The sequence below is a fragment of the Notechis scutatus genome, chromosome 1 (assembly GCF_049901735.1).
Source record: "Notechis scutatus isolate UNSWTSFEM ecotype Mainland chromosome 1, rNotScu1.2, whole genome shotgun sequence".
NCBI classification, from domain to species: domain Eukaryota; kingdom Metazoa; phylum Chordata; class Lepidosauria; order Squamata; family Elapidae; genus Notechis; species Notechis scutatus.
Genome location: NC_142009.1, coordinates 23495431 through 23510169, shown reverse-complemented (window position 1 = coordinate 23510169; position 14739 = coordinate 23495431). Strand labels below are relative to the sequence as shown.

At 39.5% G+C, this 14739-nt stretch overlaps 1 protein-coding gene across 2 annotated transcripts in view; it reads right to left on the bottom strand.

Moving 5' to 3' along the window:
* Nucleotides 1-761: 761 nt before the first annotated feature.
* LOC113414681 (S-adenosyl-L-methionine-dependent tRNA 4-demethylwyosine synthase TYW1-like) overlaps nt 762-14739 on the bottom strand; it is a 33758-nt gene continuing 19780 nt past the window's right edge. For both annotated transcript variants that reach the window (XM_087958493.1, XM_087958498.1), the window contains exons 10-16: nt 11848-11966; nt 11216-11325; nt 9437-9614; nt 8648-8783; nt 7960-8070; nt 5399-5566; nt 762-2142 (exon numbers count right to left, since the gene is read on the bottom strand). In XM_087958493.1, the coding sequence (XP_087814619.1) occupies nt 1921-2142; nt 5399-5566; nt 7960-8070; nt 8648-8783; nt 9437-9614; nt 11216-11325; nt 11848-11966 (1044 nt within the window). In that variant the 3' untranslated portion in view covers nt 762-1920. The remainder of the gene's footprint in view (nt 2143-5398; nt 5567-7959; nt 8071-8647; nt 8784-9436; nt 9615-11215; nt 11326-11847; nt 11967-14739) is intronic.

The following is a 14739-nucleotide window of genomic DNA, read 5'->3' as shown; positions in this document are numbered from 1 at the left end:
TCACAGAGAAGTTACACGCACTCCCTCTGCACTGACAAATCTTAAACTTCAAATCCAAAACACATGCACCATTTTCCTTTCGTTCTATTTTTTTCTATTGCCTTTACTATTAAATAGTCCTTAAAAATCAATTGTTACTTTCCTTTTCATAAGTCACTGATGAAGTGTTCTCGGAAACCCAGAGCTTGAACTCTTACTGTAAATATACTTTGTTTTTCCTCATAGTTAACAACTATTTTGGCTTTTAATATAAAATACGTTTTCTTCTTTTGTCATGAAAAAATAATCATGTGATTTCAAGCAAAATGGGAAGGTTTCTAATTTTGAGATATTTGTGCTTTGTTGTAATCAGCTACTGCTGAAAGTCCTGGTCTTTTTTAACATAATAATTGCTGTGGTCTCCCAAGGTTATAAAATCCTTTTTTGACTAAACAGGGGAGGTGAAAAAGATACCAGCAGATGCTAAATGGCCATGTCTTAAGGTATTTGCAGAAATGGGATTATCACTTCTTATACCAGCCTTTTCCAGTCTGGTACCCTCCAAGTGTTCCCCAATGACTGCCAAGGAATTCTGGGAGTTGTAGTTTCAACAAACTTGGTGGACACCACCTGGGGAAGGATGTCTTCAGTAGAAAGACAGACTTTATGTACCCTCAGGCAAGAACTCCAGTCAATCAGAATTATTTCATGTGCTGCCACCATTCTATAAATAATACAAAAAAGTAATAAAATGGATTAGCGTTTTACTTGAGTCACAAAGGTAGGTATGAAATTCAGATTTTTATTCTGCTTGCTTTCAAAAATTTAACTTTTTTTAAAGCAGATATCAAAAGGTATATATAAATTCGAGAAAAACTAATTACTGTAGGGCAGACATTATTAAGGAAAAGAATGTTAGTTACATTTGAAAAAGCAAACAATTTTAACAAAACAACCCAGAAATTGATGGATCCGCAAGAAACACTGAAAAAAATATAGATACAGGCTTTAATCCTGGACTGTTATATTCATAGTTGGGAGAAAAAAAATATCCACACACCAAGAGATGGGATACTTCTTGTTTTTAATTTATTGAGCTAAATTTCTAGCAATGAGCAAATGTATTTCAATTTAATATAGGCTTGGCCACACATACACCATTGGGCCACATGTCTTTTCAAACATTTTTAGATGGCCAATTCAGGCCAGGTTTGCCGCACATAAGGATTGTTGTAACAGATATTCAGAGAAACAGGAGAAACACCCTTCACATTCCAGTATTGCATGATTTAACAATCTTTTCAAATACTGTTATGGAAGAAAATAAAAATAGTTTTGTCTACAGTCCACAGGTATGACTCAAGATACCTCACTGATTTCAAGGAAACCTTTAATTAAGAAAACAGGACTTTTTATTTTTTATTTTGTGGGGAGGTGGCTTGAAGGGAGCACAGATGATAATGCCACATGAATAGACAAAAATAGGTCACAAAATGTGGGCCATGACCATTCTGGGTGCTGTGAGGACTGCAAAAATTGTGGACCTGAAAGGGCACAGCTGTCCACTTCTGGATTAGAATGAGAAATGGAAAAGTAAGGAGGATGCATATGGGTGGAAAGTGAAATTACACTTAATCTGTTGCTTAGCAACTGTTTAAAGTTATGACAGAAGTAATTCCTGGTTCAATTATGATCATAAGTCAAGGACTACCTGTATCTCTCTCTCACTTAGAGATATGGGAAGGATAAATTCATAGCATCTACCTGCCTTTTAAAAAACATATAACTTACCATTTTCCTCTGGGTAGAATAAAAGGAAAAAAAAACCCACTTTGGACAGCCCCAAAAGAAATACGGTAGAAGTCTCAAGTTTTATGCAACGCTTTCTGATGTTAGTGTAAAAACCAAAAATTCTGATTGTTTGGTCCGATTTTAAAGTTGTCAGCATCCAGAGATGTCCTTTATTTTGTTTTTTCGTTGAAATCTTGTGTCCACTGGGTCAAAGCCTCTTTCCTTAGCTCCAAATACTGCCCAAGGAGGAGTCAGTGCTACATAGTCAGCAGAAGTGAATGTTTTAATTCCTCCACTCTGTTCATATTCATGGACCAATTCTTGAAAACGATCATAGTCAATCCAGGTGTGCCATTTCCCTTCTATCTTGAACTAAAGGAAAAAGCAGATATATAATTTGTCAAATAGAGGGGAGGTTGTTTTTTTTTTAAAGGCTCTAAAGCAGTGGTTCCCAACCTTTTTTTTCGCCCTGCACCCCTAAAGAAATTTCACTCGAACCTCACACCCCCTTAAATAAATAATAAATAAAAATGCCAACTTATAGCCAATATCCTATTATTTACCTGGACTTTTCTCGCACCCCCTGGAATATCGTCTCGCACCCCCAGGGGGTGCAAGCACCCCAGGTTGGGAACCCCTGCTCTAAAGATTATATTATTTATTATAATATTATTATAATAAATATACTGATTCAGACAAAATTGTGAAACAACACACTCAAGCCAGTTTTCTCCAAGCTGATCACTCTCCATACGTAGAGATTTCAATCCTCAGAATTCCCCAGCTAGCATGACCACTGCTAAGAATTCTAGGAGCTAAAATCCACACATCTGGAAGACAGAAAGACTGGAGAAAGCTGTACTGAAAAATAATATTGTTTCTTGTTTGGATTAGTGTGCTATTATGAGCCCAGCCATTTTTTTTCTTCAAAAAACCCCATAATTAAACAAACCTTTCTTTAGTTTGACATGTTATCTAACCAACTTTATTGAAGGTCTCTTAGGTATGACAGACAGCCTTAAAGCAATGCTATGGGTACTAAGACTTCTACTGTCAATCTTCCCCCAAAGGTGCTTTTTCAAGAAGCAACTGGACTTTGTTTTTCTTTGAAGATGTTTTCACTTCTCATCCAAGAAGCTCCTTCAGTTCAGTTGAAGTTGAAGCTTTTTGGATGAGAAGTGAAAATGTCTTCATAGAAAAACAAAGTTCAGTTTCTTCTTGAAAAAGCACCTTTGGGACAACCATGACCTGGATGACTGAGAATCTCCACAGACATCAACCTCTTCACTCCACTTTGACATCCTAATATCAAATCTACTGTCATAGACAAATATTTTGCATCTCAATTATATACAAGTTCCCTGACCCTGCTCTCCATTCAGATGTTACAATTTATTTAGTACAGCCTGCTCCACCAAACAGAGATTTTTTTTTTATTGTTATGGATTGTTCCAGAGGTGGCCCAAAAAACTGGGAATCTCTTCTCATTTGGAGAACAGGAGCATGGCACATTTTCCTTGGTTGGATTAGATTTCCAATTTTGAGTATTCATAACATGCCTATTATTTTGATTGCTCTTTTATCTCACTTTTGCAATTCCCATTGTTAAATTTACACTTGTTGTGACTTGAATGCTGGACTCCCTCACATAGTATCCATAGATGTCACTGTGACATCATTATGCTCTTTGCCTCATTTAATTTTGGGTTTGGATTTTCCAAATAGCAATTAATCACAGATCTGGCAGGCCTCCTTAGACTAAAAATAAAAATAAAAAATCCTGGCGCTTAGAAATATGTTGTTTGCCCAGACAAAAAAATGGAACAGCTGAATTGATAGAAAGTATCCTGCAGGACTTGAAAGAGTAATATGGAACCATCACACCAGAATGTCCTTCTGTTAAATGAATATTTTGAGATTGGCCCCTACTAACAGGGCAGCCTTTGGTAAACTGGCAAAGCCATGGCAACCTTTTACAACAGGGGTGTCAAACTCAATTTAATTGAGCGCCGCATCAGGGTTACGTTTTGACCTCAGGGGACTGGGGCTGGGCATGGCAGCGGGGTGGGTGTGGCCAGCTTGAAATCACTCCTGTCAGCAAAAATGGGTTCCCAAGCTTTGTTTTTTGGCTGGGACAGCCTCCTGCAGCCCTCTGCCAGGGAAAACAGAGCCCCACGAGCTCCATTTTTGCTGGCAGAGGGTTTCAGGAGGTCATCCTGGCCGAAAATGGAGATCGGGAATACCATGTGCGGCTTTCCTGAGCTCTATTTTCACTGGCAGAGGCACTGTGGGCCAGACTTTTGCTGTTTCCAGGGCAGCCTCCTGGGCCAGATCTAAGCATCCTACGGGCCAGATCCAGTCCCCGGGCCTTGAGTTTGACACCCCTGTTTTACCACAATCAATCACGTGGCCTGAATCCCGAAGAGGCCTGTGGCTCAAAAATATTAGCACCCTTATTTTAAAAATGATTTAATATTGCTGCCTATTCCCCCATGGCGACTCGAGGCAGCTTACACAATAGAAAACCATATTTAAAAATAAAAAAAAACTAACAAAAAGAATCAAATAAATTAGTAAAGTACAATAGAACAAAATATGGGGAGGACAGGACTGGTTTATAATTGTCATAAAGCACCTTCGAGATCATTACAGGTAGTCCTCGATTTACGACCACAGTTGAGGTCAGAATTTCCATCGCTAAACAAGGTGATTGTTAAGTGAGTCACATCCGAATTTATGATCTTTCTTGCCAGAGTTGTTAAACGAATCATTGGAAGTTGTTAAGTGAACCATGCAGTTGATCCTGGCTTCTCCCATTGACTGTGGTTGTTGAAAGCCAGCCAGGAAGATTGCAAATGATGATCAAATGACCCGAGGATGCTGCATACATTACAACACTTTTTTTTTTTTTTTTTTTTTTTTTTTTTTGATTTTTTTTTGACGATGTAGTTGATTTTTTTTTTTTTTTTTTTTTTTTTTTTTTTTTTTTTTTTTTTTTTTTTTTTTTTTTATTTTTTTTTTTTTTTTTTTTTTTTTTTTTTTTTTTTTTTTTTTTTTTATTTTTTTTTTATTGTTTGGGGTTTTTTTTTGTTTTTTGGTTTTTTGGGTTTTTTTTTTTTTTACCGGTTGCTAAGCACCCTAATTTTAATCACAAGGATCGTGGGGATGCTACAATGCACAACTACAAGGATCACGCAGTTGGCTTGATGTGCATAAATGGATCACTGCAGTTGCTAAGTTAGTAACCCGGTTGTTAAGTGAATCTGGCTTCCCCATTGACTTTGCTTGTCAGAAGGTCTCAAAAAGGAGATCACAGGATCTTGGGACACAGCAACGGTCCTAAATATGAACCAGTTGCCAAGCATCTGAATTTTGATTGCACATTATGATGATGGGGATGCGGCAAAGGTCGTTAAGTGTGAAAAATGATCCTAAGTCCCTTTTTTTCAGTGCCGTAACTTTGAACGGTCACTAAATGAACTGTTGTAAGTCCAGGACTACCTTTAGTTGTAAGTCGAAGACTATCTGTGGAGCTGGAAAAAAAAAGAGTCTACAATGCTAATAATACATATTTCAATCTTCCTAATTGTAAGTTTCAGGAAAAAACCTGAAGAGGCTTAGAATTTACCTTCTTGTGCGCAATGAGGAGACAGTTGGAGTGCTCGTGTTCGCTGGCAATTTCATAGTCTGGGAGGAGGTCAGCCAGGTCTTGCACAAAGTGCGTCACTTCTTCATGCCAAGGGACATTGGCCATGGTGAGGTTGCTGGCTGAACTTTCCCCACAGTATGTCACGCCCTGTTGAAGAAACATTTATTTAAGATTAGAGCCCTAGACGTCTCTCCCATTCATTTTGGGGAATTTTTCTTTTCGAAAGAATATATTGGCATAGAGTTAGGAAATGCTAGTGCAGTAACATTACAAATTACTCAAAGAGAAGAATTTTCATAGCAAAACCAGAAAGTAGGATTGCTTTATCTTTGCCAGAACAAGGTTGACCATAAATGGCCACAAGAATAGCAGCTGCTGAAAAACAACATTGAACACTGCTGTTTCTAATGGGGATCAGCAATCGGATGGCTGCAACAACTATGAATAGTGTAGTGTAGTATAGTATAGAATAAAATAGAATAGAAAAATAGAATGGAATGGAATAGAATAGGAATAGAATTTTTTATTGTCCAAGTGTGATTGGACACACAAGGAATCTATCTTCAGTGTGTAAGCTCTCAGTGTACATAAAAGCTATAAGTGATAAATCATGATCATAGTCATCATAAAAATATATTCATAGTGGTAGTCATAAGATTTTAAATAAGCAATCAACATAAATCGTATTAGGGAAACTAAATAAAACAATATAAATCATAAAGATACAAGGAACAGCCCATAAGTCAATGTAACTCTGAACTGCCTCTCCCAGCATTCCACAATCATAGGAGGCTTAGAAATTTGCTGTTTCTGTTCCTGTAGGGTTCCTTCTACTCTTTAAATTAATTAATTATAGGTAAAGATAAGGAGTTATTTATCTCAGCCTTATAGTCAATAAATACATGATAAAATAAAGGGGGAGGGAGGGCTGGAGAAGAAAAATGTGAATAGCAATGAGGATAATCCTTGACTTATGGGACTGAAGTTACAACAGATTCCAAAAAAGTTACTTACAATCTGGATTCAAAGTTCTGCTGGCCAGGCCTTTCTGCAGTCATGTTACCATATTTTAGGAAGTCAGCAACTAACTCACATTTATGGCTATTTGCAGTGGCTCCCAGTCACGTGACTGCGATTTATGTTGTTGCTGTAAAGAGGCATCTACTTCTGGTTCCCAGCAAAAAAAAAAAACCACCACCCCACAGTGAACAATGGGTTTTCTTTACGACCTCCACATTCACTTAGTAACCACCACAAAAAAGGCCATAAAACCAGGCAGAGTCATGATGACCCACTTAAAGACCTTCACAACTTATGACCATAATAGGGGCTCAATTACAGTCGTAAGTCAAAGACTACCTGTATCAAAATATCACATCTTTAAGATGACGCTGGCCTAAGAATGGGTGTTCAGCTCAATATGGGAAGGACTTCAAACTGGATAGAAAATGAATGTGCAGGTTGCCCCTGCTCTTTTTCTACCTGGTCTCCATAGATTAAGTTGGAAGCCATGAAAGGTCCAAGCAGATATTCCCAAGAACCTTACAAGCAGGGCATGAAAGCAATAAGCCTTCACCTTGTCTGTCCTCTGCAAATAGTGATGTCTCTGAACATGAATGTTCTCTATCATGATGGCTAATGTTCTTTCCGCCATGGATTCACAGGCTACTCAGCAAAGCCCCTTTTAATTCAGAGTTAGTCATGGAGAATGTGTTCTGACCAAGGCTTCCTGAGACCGTAATTAAGCACACACTTAGTCCAAATTTATTTCAACACGGGGAATTATGTTCATTCCCAGCCCGTAATGAGTCCCAAACAGTCTCTCGAGATAAGCACCCACCTTTATCTCCTCTGAATTGCTGCCAACAACTAAAGTGCTAAATTAACTGTAAAAAGCCAAACGAAGTATAAAGTCCACACAGAGCTTCAAGGTTCAATCCAAACAGAGCAAACAACATTGCTTCCTGCAAAGGTTCCTGTCCCTTTGCACCTCCTTTATATCTTATGGGAGGGGCAATCACCTCCAAGCCTTACTCTCGAGTCGCCCCTTTTGTCTTAACTGTTCTTGCCTTCCGACAGCTCTGCGCACACGGTCACTGGGAACATGCTCCCCTTGTTCCTCTGTCTCGCTACTGTCAGATTCTGGAGGCTCCAGTCAGCACATAACTCTCAGATGGCCCTGGCCCCATCTTTGTATCAGATGCAGGACCCTCGTCCAAGTCTTCCCCAGAATCCTAGACTGGCCCATGTTCTTCCCCACTGTCCGATTCTGCTGCCATCTTTGCAGGCTGCCGGCGGATCACAACAGAATGTAGAACAAGGGTAAAGGTACAAACTGAGTCATGCAGAATGTAGAATAAGGGGGCAGGGTATAGACTGAAAAGCAAAGTACGCCCCAAAATATTTGTGGAAGTAGTTGGAACCAGGCCTAGATAAATTTGCCATTTATCATACATAAAACACATGCCTGAAAAACAAACTCACACGAAAGGTGAAGTGTGGGAGGCAAGAAGGGCCCACCCTAACAATCAACAGCTCACCTTTATTTCTATGAAATCTGGCTTGCCAAGAGACACCAAGTCTGAATAAGCTTTCAGCTCCTCCACATTCCAAGCTTTCACCAGTGTTAACCTGTAGACAGTGCGTTGTCGCTAAAAATGTTGGGAGAGAGCAGTTTTAAATTACAACATGCAGTAGTAAATACAAATAAAAGGATGTGAGTAGGACTACATCTGGATGCATAGGGCCAGACGGAAATCAGGTAACTGGTGCTGAATTTAGCATTTAGTTTTCCACTGAAAAGAGCACGAAGCCAATCAATCAGAATATAGATTTATTTTAGCTATGACAGTTCACTGTAATTGAACTTTTGACTCAAAGAATGTAATTCATAAAGGTTTTGATGATGTTATAATAGCAATAGCACTTAGCCTTATATACTGCTTTACAGTGCTTTACAGCCCACTCTAAGTGTTTTACAGAGTCAGCATATTGCCCCCAAGCAATCTGGGTCCTCATTTTACCCACCTTGGAAGAATGGAAGGCTGAGTCAACCTTGAGCCTGGTAAGATTCAAACTGTCAGATTGCAGGCAGCCGGCAGTCAGCAGAAGTAGCCTGCAGTACTGCACTCTAACCACTGTGCCACCATGGCTCAATGATCATATAAAAGATCCACAACCTATTATTTCGGTGTCAAGGGGGAACCAAACGTAAGTTGAATGCCATACCTTTTCAGCTAAGGCTTGCAAGCTATCTAGGAACCGCTGCCAAAAGTCTTTAAAAAGAGGTCGATCAATCTTCTTCAGACTATCTTTGGTGCTGGCATCCACACTGACATACAGCTGTGTGACAGGCTGGAGATTCCTGTGTGGGAGGCAACAGTGAAAGCTCTGAAACTTTGGAATGTTGCTATTAAAGTTTTTTTTTAGGGAAAAGAAGTTAAAATTCAATGTATCTTGGGTGGCAGCTGCTCTGGGTTCCAGATTATTTCCAAGAGCATGTGTGACACTGAGTTCCAAAGTGGGATAGTGTGAATGTAGAAAGTAGTTCTTATCTAACTTCTAGCTTAATAGAGACTAAATTAGAAACATAAATCTTAAGCCCATTTGTACTTTCCAAAATCCTTATTGTGCTCCTCGGTCTTTCCAAACACAACTATCAATTTACAATTTTCAGGGAGACCAATGGGCAAAATTATTAATTAAGGAAATAATCATGCCAACTGTATTTAATTGATTTAATTAAACCACTCAACGTCAATTATTGTCCAAACTCCAGCCATTACTGTATCTCTGGCCTGCCTACTTTTCACAATGAATCTCTCCGCACACTATCCTAATTGTAGGCTGAAGTAACAGAATAACAGAGCTGGAAAAGATCTTGGGGGGTGGGGGGGTCTCTTCTAGTCCAACCCCCTCAGGCAGGAAACCCAACATGATATCAGACAAATGCTATTCAATCTCTTTGCAGCACCAACAAATGGGAAGGAAGAGGTACCATTTCTTTGGATTTATCACCTAATTTCCTCTGGAAACTGCGCATTTGTAACCAAAAAACTTGAAATGTTGCGATGATGCAGCAGCTTTAGGAACTGGTTGATCTGGGGGTACATGATTGGCTCCCCAACAAGGGACAATGCACAATGCTTGGCCTCCATCCCTTCTCTGAAGCGATCATCTCTCACGCCAGGGACTCCTAAAAACAGAATAAAGTCATTTCCAACCAGACTGGTGAGAATAGTTTGCAGCAGAGAGGAACAATTCAGGGCCAGAAGACGGCAGGCAAACCATCTCCCCCTCTCTGCACTCCTTTTGTGACTCCAGAGCTCCTGAAGTACATGTAGTCCTCGACATACGACCACAACTGAGCCCCAAATTTCTGTAGCAGAGACAGCTGTTAAGTGAATTTTGCCCCATTTTATGACCTCTCTTGCCACAGTAGTTAAGTAAATAACTGCAGCTGCTGTTAGTAGCATGGTTATTCAGTGAATTTGGCTTCCCTATTAACTTTGGTAGGTCACAAAAAGTGATCATGTGACCCCGGGACACTGTGACCGTCATAAATATGAACCAGTTGTCAGGAGTCTGAATTTTGGTCATGAGACTGTGGAGATGCTGCAATGGTCATAAATGTGAAAAATGATCATAAGCCACTGTTTTCAGTACCTTTATAACTTTGAATGATCACTAAATGAATTGTTGTAAATCGAGGACTACCTGTAGAACAATATTTTTAATCCTTTCTATGGTGATGTTTGAAAGTTAAAGGATAATCTAAAATGCCTTAAGCTTTTCAGATGCTTAAGGAACCATTAAACCTCCCCAAACAGGCCCAAACATTTAGTTCCTCCCGTGAGCTACTCTCTCAGCAGCTCTTGGAAGTCAGATATATTACAACAGCAATTTCTGGCTGCAAGAAAGCTGTTCATTCTTAGTTTACCAGCTTACATATATATCACAATGTTATGATCATATAATATTCTAATCTCCATTGATGAGGCCCACCTCAAAGAATACATAAAGAAATATTAGGAACTCAATTAGCTACACTAAATAACTACATTTCTTTTCATTGAAGTAGAAATAGTATTTTTTAAAAAAAACTGCAATTAAAGAAGGAAGGTTTAAAAGAATGTAAAGGTGTATGTCATAACATGATTTAAAAATACATTACAGATTTTCTGTTAATTCTGATAAACATTTTGGATGCCAGCCCACATTTACAGCTGTTTGCAGCATCCCGCAATCATATCACCATGATTTACAATGTTTTTTTTTTACAGAAATTGGCTTTTTCTTCTGGTTTCCTAAAAGACTGCCCATTGAGAGCAATGGGTTTGCTTAAAGGTTACAGTGTTGGCTTAATGAGCATGGCACTCACTTTACAACTGCTGCCAACGATGTAAAATTAGATCGGTCATGTGGGCGCTTCAACCTACAACCTTCATGACATGCAATGGAAATTCCGGACTCCACTGCAGTCTAAAGTTGAGGACTATCTGTATATAACTAAATCTAGTTTAAAACTAGAATGTTTTTTTCTTATTACACTATCTTTCCATCTGATGTCATCCAAATAGCCTCCTATTGTAATTCCAAGAATTCTCCAAATGTGCAGCTATTATAATTTCCAGAAACAAAAGAACCTAGGGTCCAATTTAATCATTTATACCTAGGATGAAAGAAAAACCTGAAGCTCTGATGTAATAGAAACATACTTAAAAAGACTCTCTTCTCCCACGTATATTCAAGATCCACTTTCTTAAAAAAAATAACACATATAGGATCCTCACCTACCTTTAAACTGTTTGATCAAATTCTGATGGTTCTCAATGGCCTCCTTCAAGATCATCTCTGGCTGGTCCATCTTCCATCGCCACTCTGTGCCAACAGGATTTGTGTGGTGTCTGAAAAATAGAAATGTATAATTAAGAAACAATGCTATGTACCTGAGAATGAATTTGGGACTATCAAAATTAAAGCAGCACTCTTTTTAATCATTTTGGCCCTTGATGGAATCAATCCCAGAGAGCAAGTCTGGTGTAGTGATTAAGGCAGGGGTCTCCAAACTCAGCAACTTTAAGACTTGTGGACTTCAACTCCCAGAATTCTTGAGCTAACTTGACTGGAGGAGGAATTTTGGGAGTTGAAGTCCACAAGTCTTAAAGTTGCCAAGTTTGGAGACCTCTGGGTTAAGGCATCAGGCTAGAGACTGGGAGACTGAGTTGGGAGTCTTGCCTTAGGCATGTGAAGCCAGTTGGGTGACCTTGATTCATTCGCACTCCCTCAGAATGGCAACCCACTTCCAAAATCTTGCCGAAAAAAACTGCAGGGACTTGTCCAGGCAGTCATCAGAGTTCTACAATGATTTGGAGGCACAAACATTGGAACGTTTTTGCTAAAAAAAAACAACAGTCGCAGATCTTTACCTCCAACAGAAGACACATTTATTAGCACAAGCCAAGCTCGGTGTGGTCTCCATACAGCGATGGCTTTCGATGCCATAAAAGGTGTGCTTGTAACAGCCTCCTCTCCCACGAAGCATTGACTGTCAAACAAATGTGAACAATGACAAAATAAATAATGGTAGCCTCAAGAAGGTGCTGCTATTACAAGCATTTACCTTATACAGTCATATTTTATTTTTTTACCAAATTATTCTAAAACTATAATATATTACATACTATTTTGGAATGAGAAGAAAGGCAGAATATAAACCAAATTTTAAAATGGTGAATAATAAATTCTTGCTGGCATTAAGTGTTAAACGGTATGTTCTCCTGGAGAAAAAAAAACATTCTGCAATATTCACTAAATAAAGTGAAGGGACCCCAGAGAAACTGAATGCAGCTCCTCCTAACCTCAAAAGCCGTATCATCAAATTATTATTATTTTTATTTTACAGCTTTTATGGCACATCCTGATCAAAAGATAATGGGTGAGCTGAAACGCATTAAAAATATGCAAAATAAAAATAGGTATTGCACTGCAATGAACATCACTAACCACTTACCATATCTGGAGTATAAGACACTCCGAAGATGCACCTAGCTTTTTGGGAAGAAAACAAGGGGAAAAAATCTGCCTCTGCCTCCCAGCAATTTGCCTCAGTGCAGCAAACAGCCTGTTTCAGTTTCAACACAGCCTGATTAGCACAAGCAGCTGATAGTCAGTTGGACTGGCCTCCCGAGGATCAGCTGTTTCAGGCTACAATTGCCTATTGCCGCCTCCGTGCACCCCATTTTCCGCCTGTTCCGATCCCGCCGCCTGGAACAAAAATGGGGCACGCAGAGGCCGAAAGGAGGCGGAATTGGAATGGCGGAAAACGGGATGTGGAGGCCAAAAATGGGGCGCGTGGAGGTGGCAATAGGCAATCCCTGCAGCCTGAAACAGCTGATGGTTGGGAGGCCGAAAATCCGCTGCTTGTGCTAATCAGGCTGTGCTGAAGCTGAAACAGGCTGTTTGCTGTAAGGAGGCAAATTGCTGGGAGGCAGAAGCCAAAGGGTGGAGGCCAGCGGGTGGGCGGGGCTACATTTGGTGTATAATAGCATCCAAATTTTCACTCTCTTTTGGGGGAGGGGAGGAAAGTAAGTCTTATATTCTGAAAAATACATAATTAGGAATGGCTGGGTGAAATAAAATCATGAAGTCACCCAGGAGTAGAAGGACATCACAAATCTAATAAATTCAACTGAACTAAAAATCTACAATTATCTTAATGGCATAAAGGAGGGAGCATTGTTATAATTAATATCAATTTATTTCTGCATTTTATTTTTATTGCCATTAATTTATTTAAAGCGTTTTCAGCTTTTCCTCTGTTGCATTGTGATGAATGTAAAACCCACCATAGAGAAGTCGAGCCTCTGATGAGCCAGATTCACTTATTTTAGTTGCCCTCCAAACTCACCTGGAGGTCATGAGATTGGGGAAGACCTTTTATTATTATATACAGTCCTATATGTTTTTGTATTAAACACTATTGTTATCACCATCATGATTAGATTACTTGAGGGACCATCTCACCCCACTGGGATTGGCCTCTCCCACTCATGCGGGGGGAGGAGGCAGAGGTGGTATTCAGCAGGTTCTGACCAGTTCTGGAGAACCGGTAGCAGAAATTTCGAATAGTTCGGAGAATCAGCAAATACCACCTCTGACTGGAGATTTTACAGTATCCTTCCCCTCCCATGCCCCCACCAAGCCACACCCATAGAACCGGTAGTAAATAAATTTAAATCCCACATGCAGGTTCCGTAAGCCCTGTTAGGTATAACATTGATACCAAATATGGTTTGGGTGAATAAATATATAAAACTTAGATATCATGGTTTAAGTGCTTATCACTTTAAGCACAATGCAGCAGGCAATTAGCCGATTAAGGGTGCGGTTAGAAGTTACAATATAAGGAAGCATTAGAAGCTGGAAAGCTTACTGTCTGGCTGTTACTAACTGTGAGTTACTGTCTGTAACTGTAACTGTGTGCTGCTGCGACTAACTGTGATTACTGACTGTGAGTGCCTGTGACTGAACTGTTCTTGTTTGCTACTGTTTGCTGAATATCCAGCGTTTATTTCTCTGGAGAGTGAAACCGGAGGAGGAGAAGATATCTTTATCGGCTGATAAAGATATTGCAAGGACTCTTAACTTGGACTATACTAGTGAGTCTTACTGGATGGAAATACTGTGAATGACTTAATGGACTGAATGACAATGCTTAAACTCTAACTGGATTAAAAACTATTTAAACTACAAACAGTGTTTGTGTTCAGTGTGTGTATACTCTGGGGCCCTTCCACTCTCGTTTTGGTTGCCTGGCTTGACTACTGCTGCAATACTCTGCTAGGGGTTAATTCCCAAAAACCCTAACATTGGTTATGGGCCCAGCAGCATAGTCTAACTAACCAGGATATAGCAGAGAGAGTTGGTGTGAGTTGCACATTACTGTAAAAACAAACTGTTTTAATTAGTTTAAAATAGTTAAAATATCTGAAGAGTAATGGCACAGTCACAACTGTCCATGATATCCAGGCTGGATGGAACAAACTATGTTTCATGGTCAATGAAATGTAGTTTACTTCTACGCAGAGAAGGTTTGTGGGACATTATAGCAAACCCACCAGATGTGAGCAGCTGGGATCCTGCTAATGATGATGATAAAGAAAAGTTACAAGACTTTAAACTGAAGAATGAGCAGGCTTTATGCATCATAGGACTGACTCTCTGTGATCAGCAGCTTGTCCATATTCGTGGAGAAGAAAATGCTGCAAACTGCTGGGAGAACCTCAGGAAGATTTATGTTCGGGACAGTGTAGGAGCAC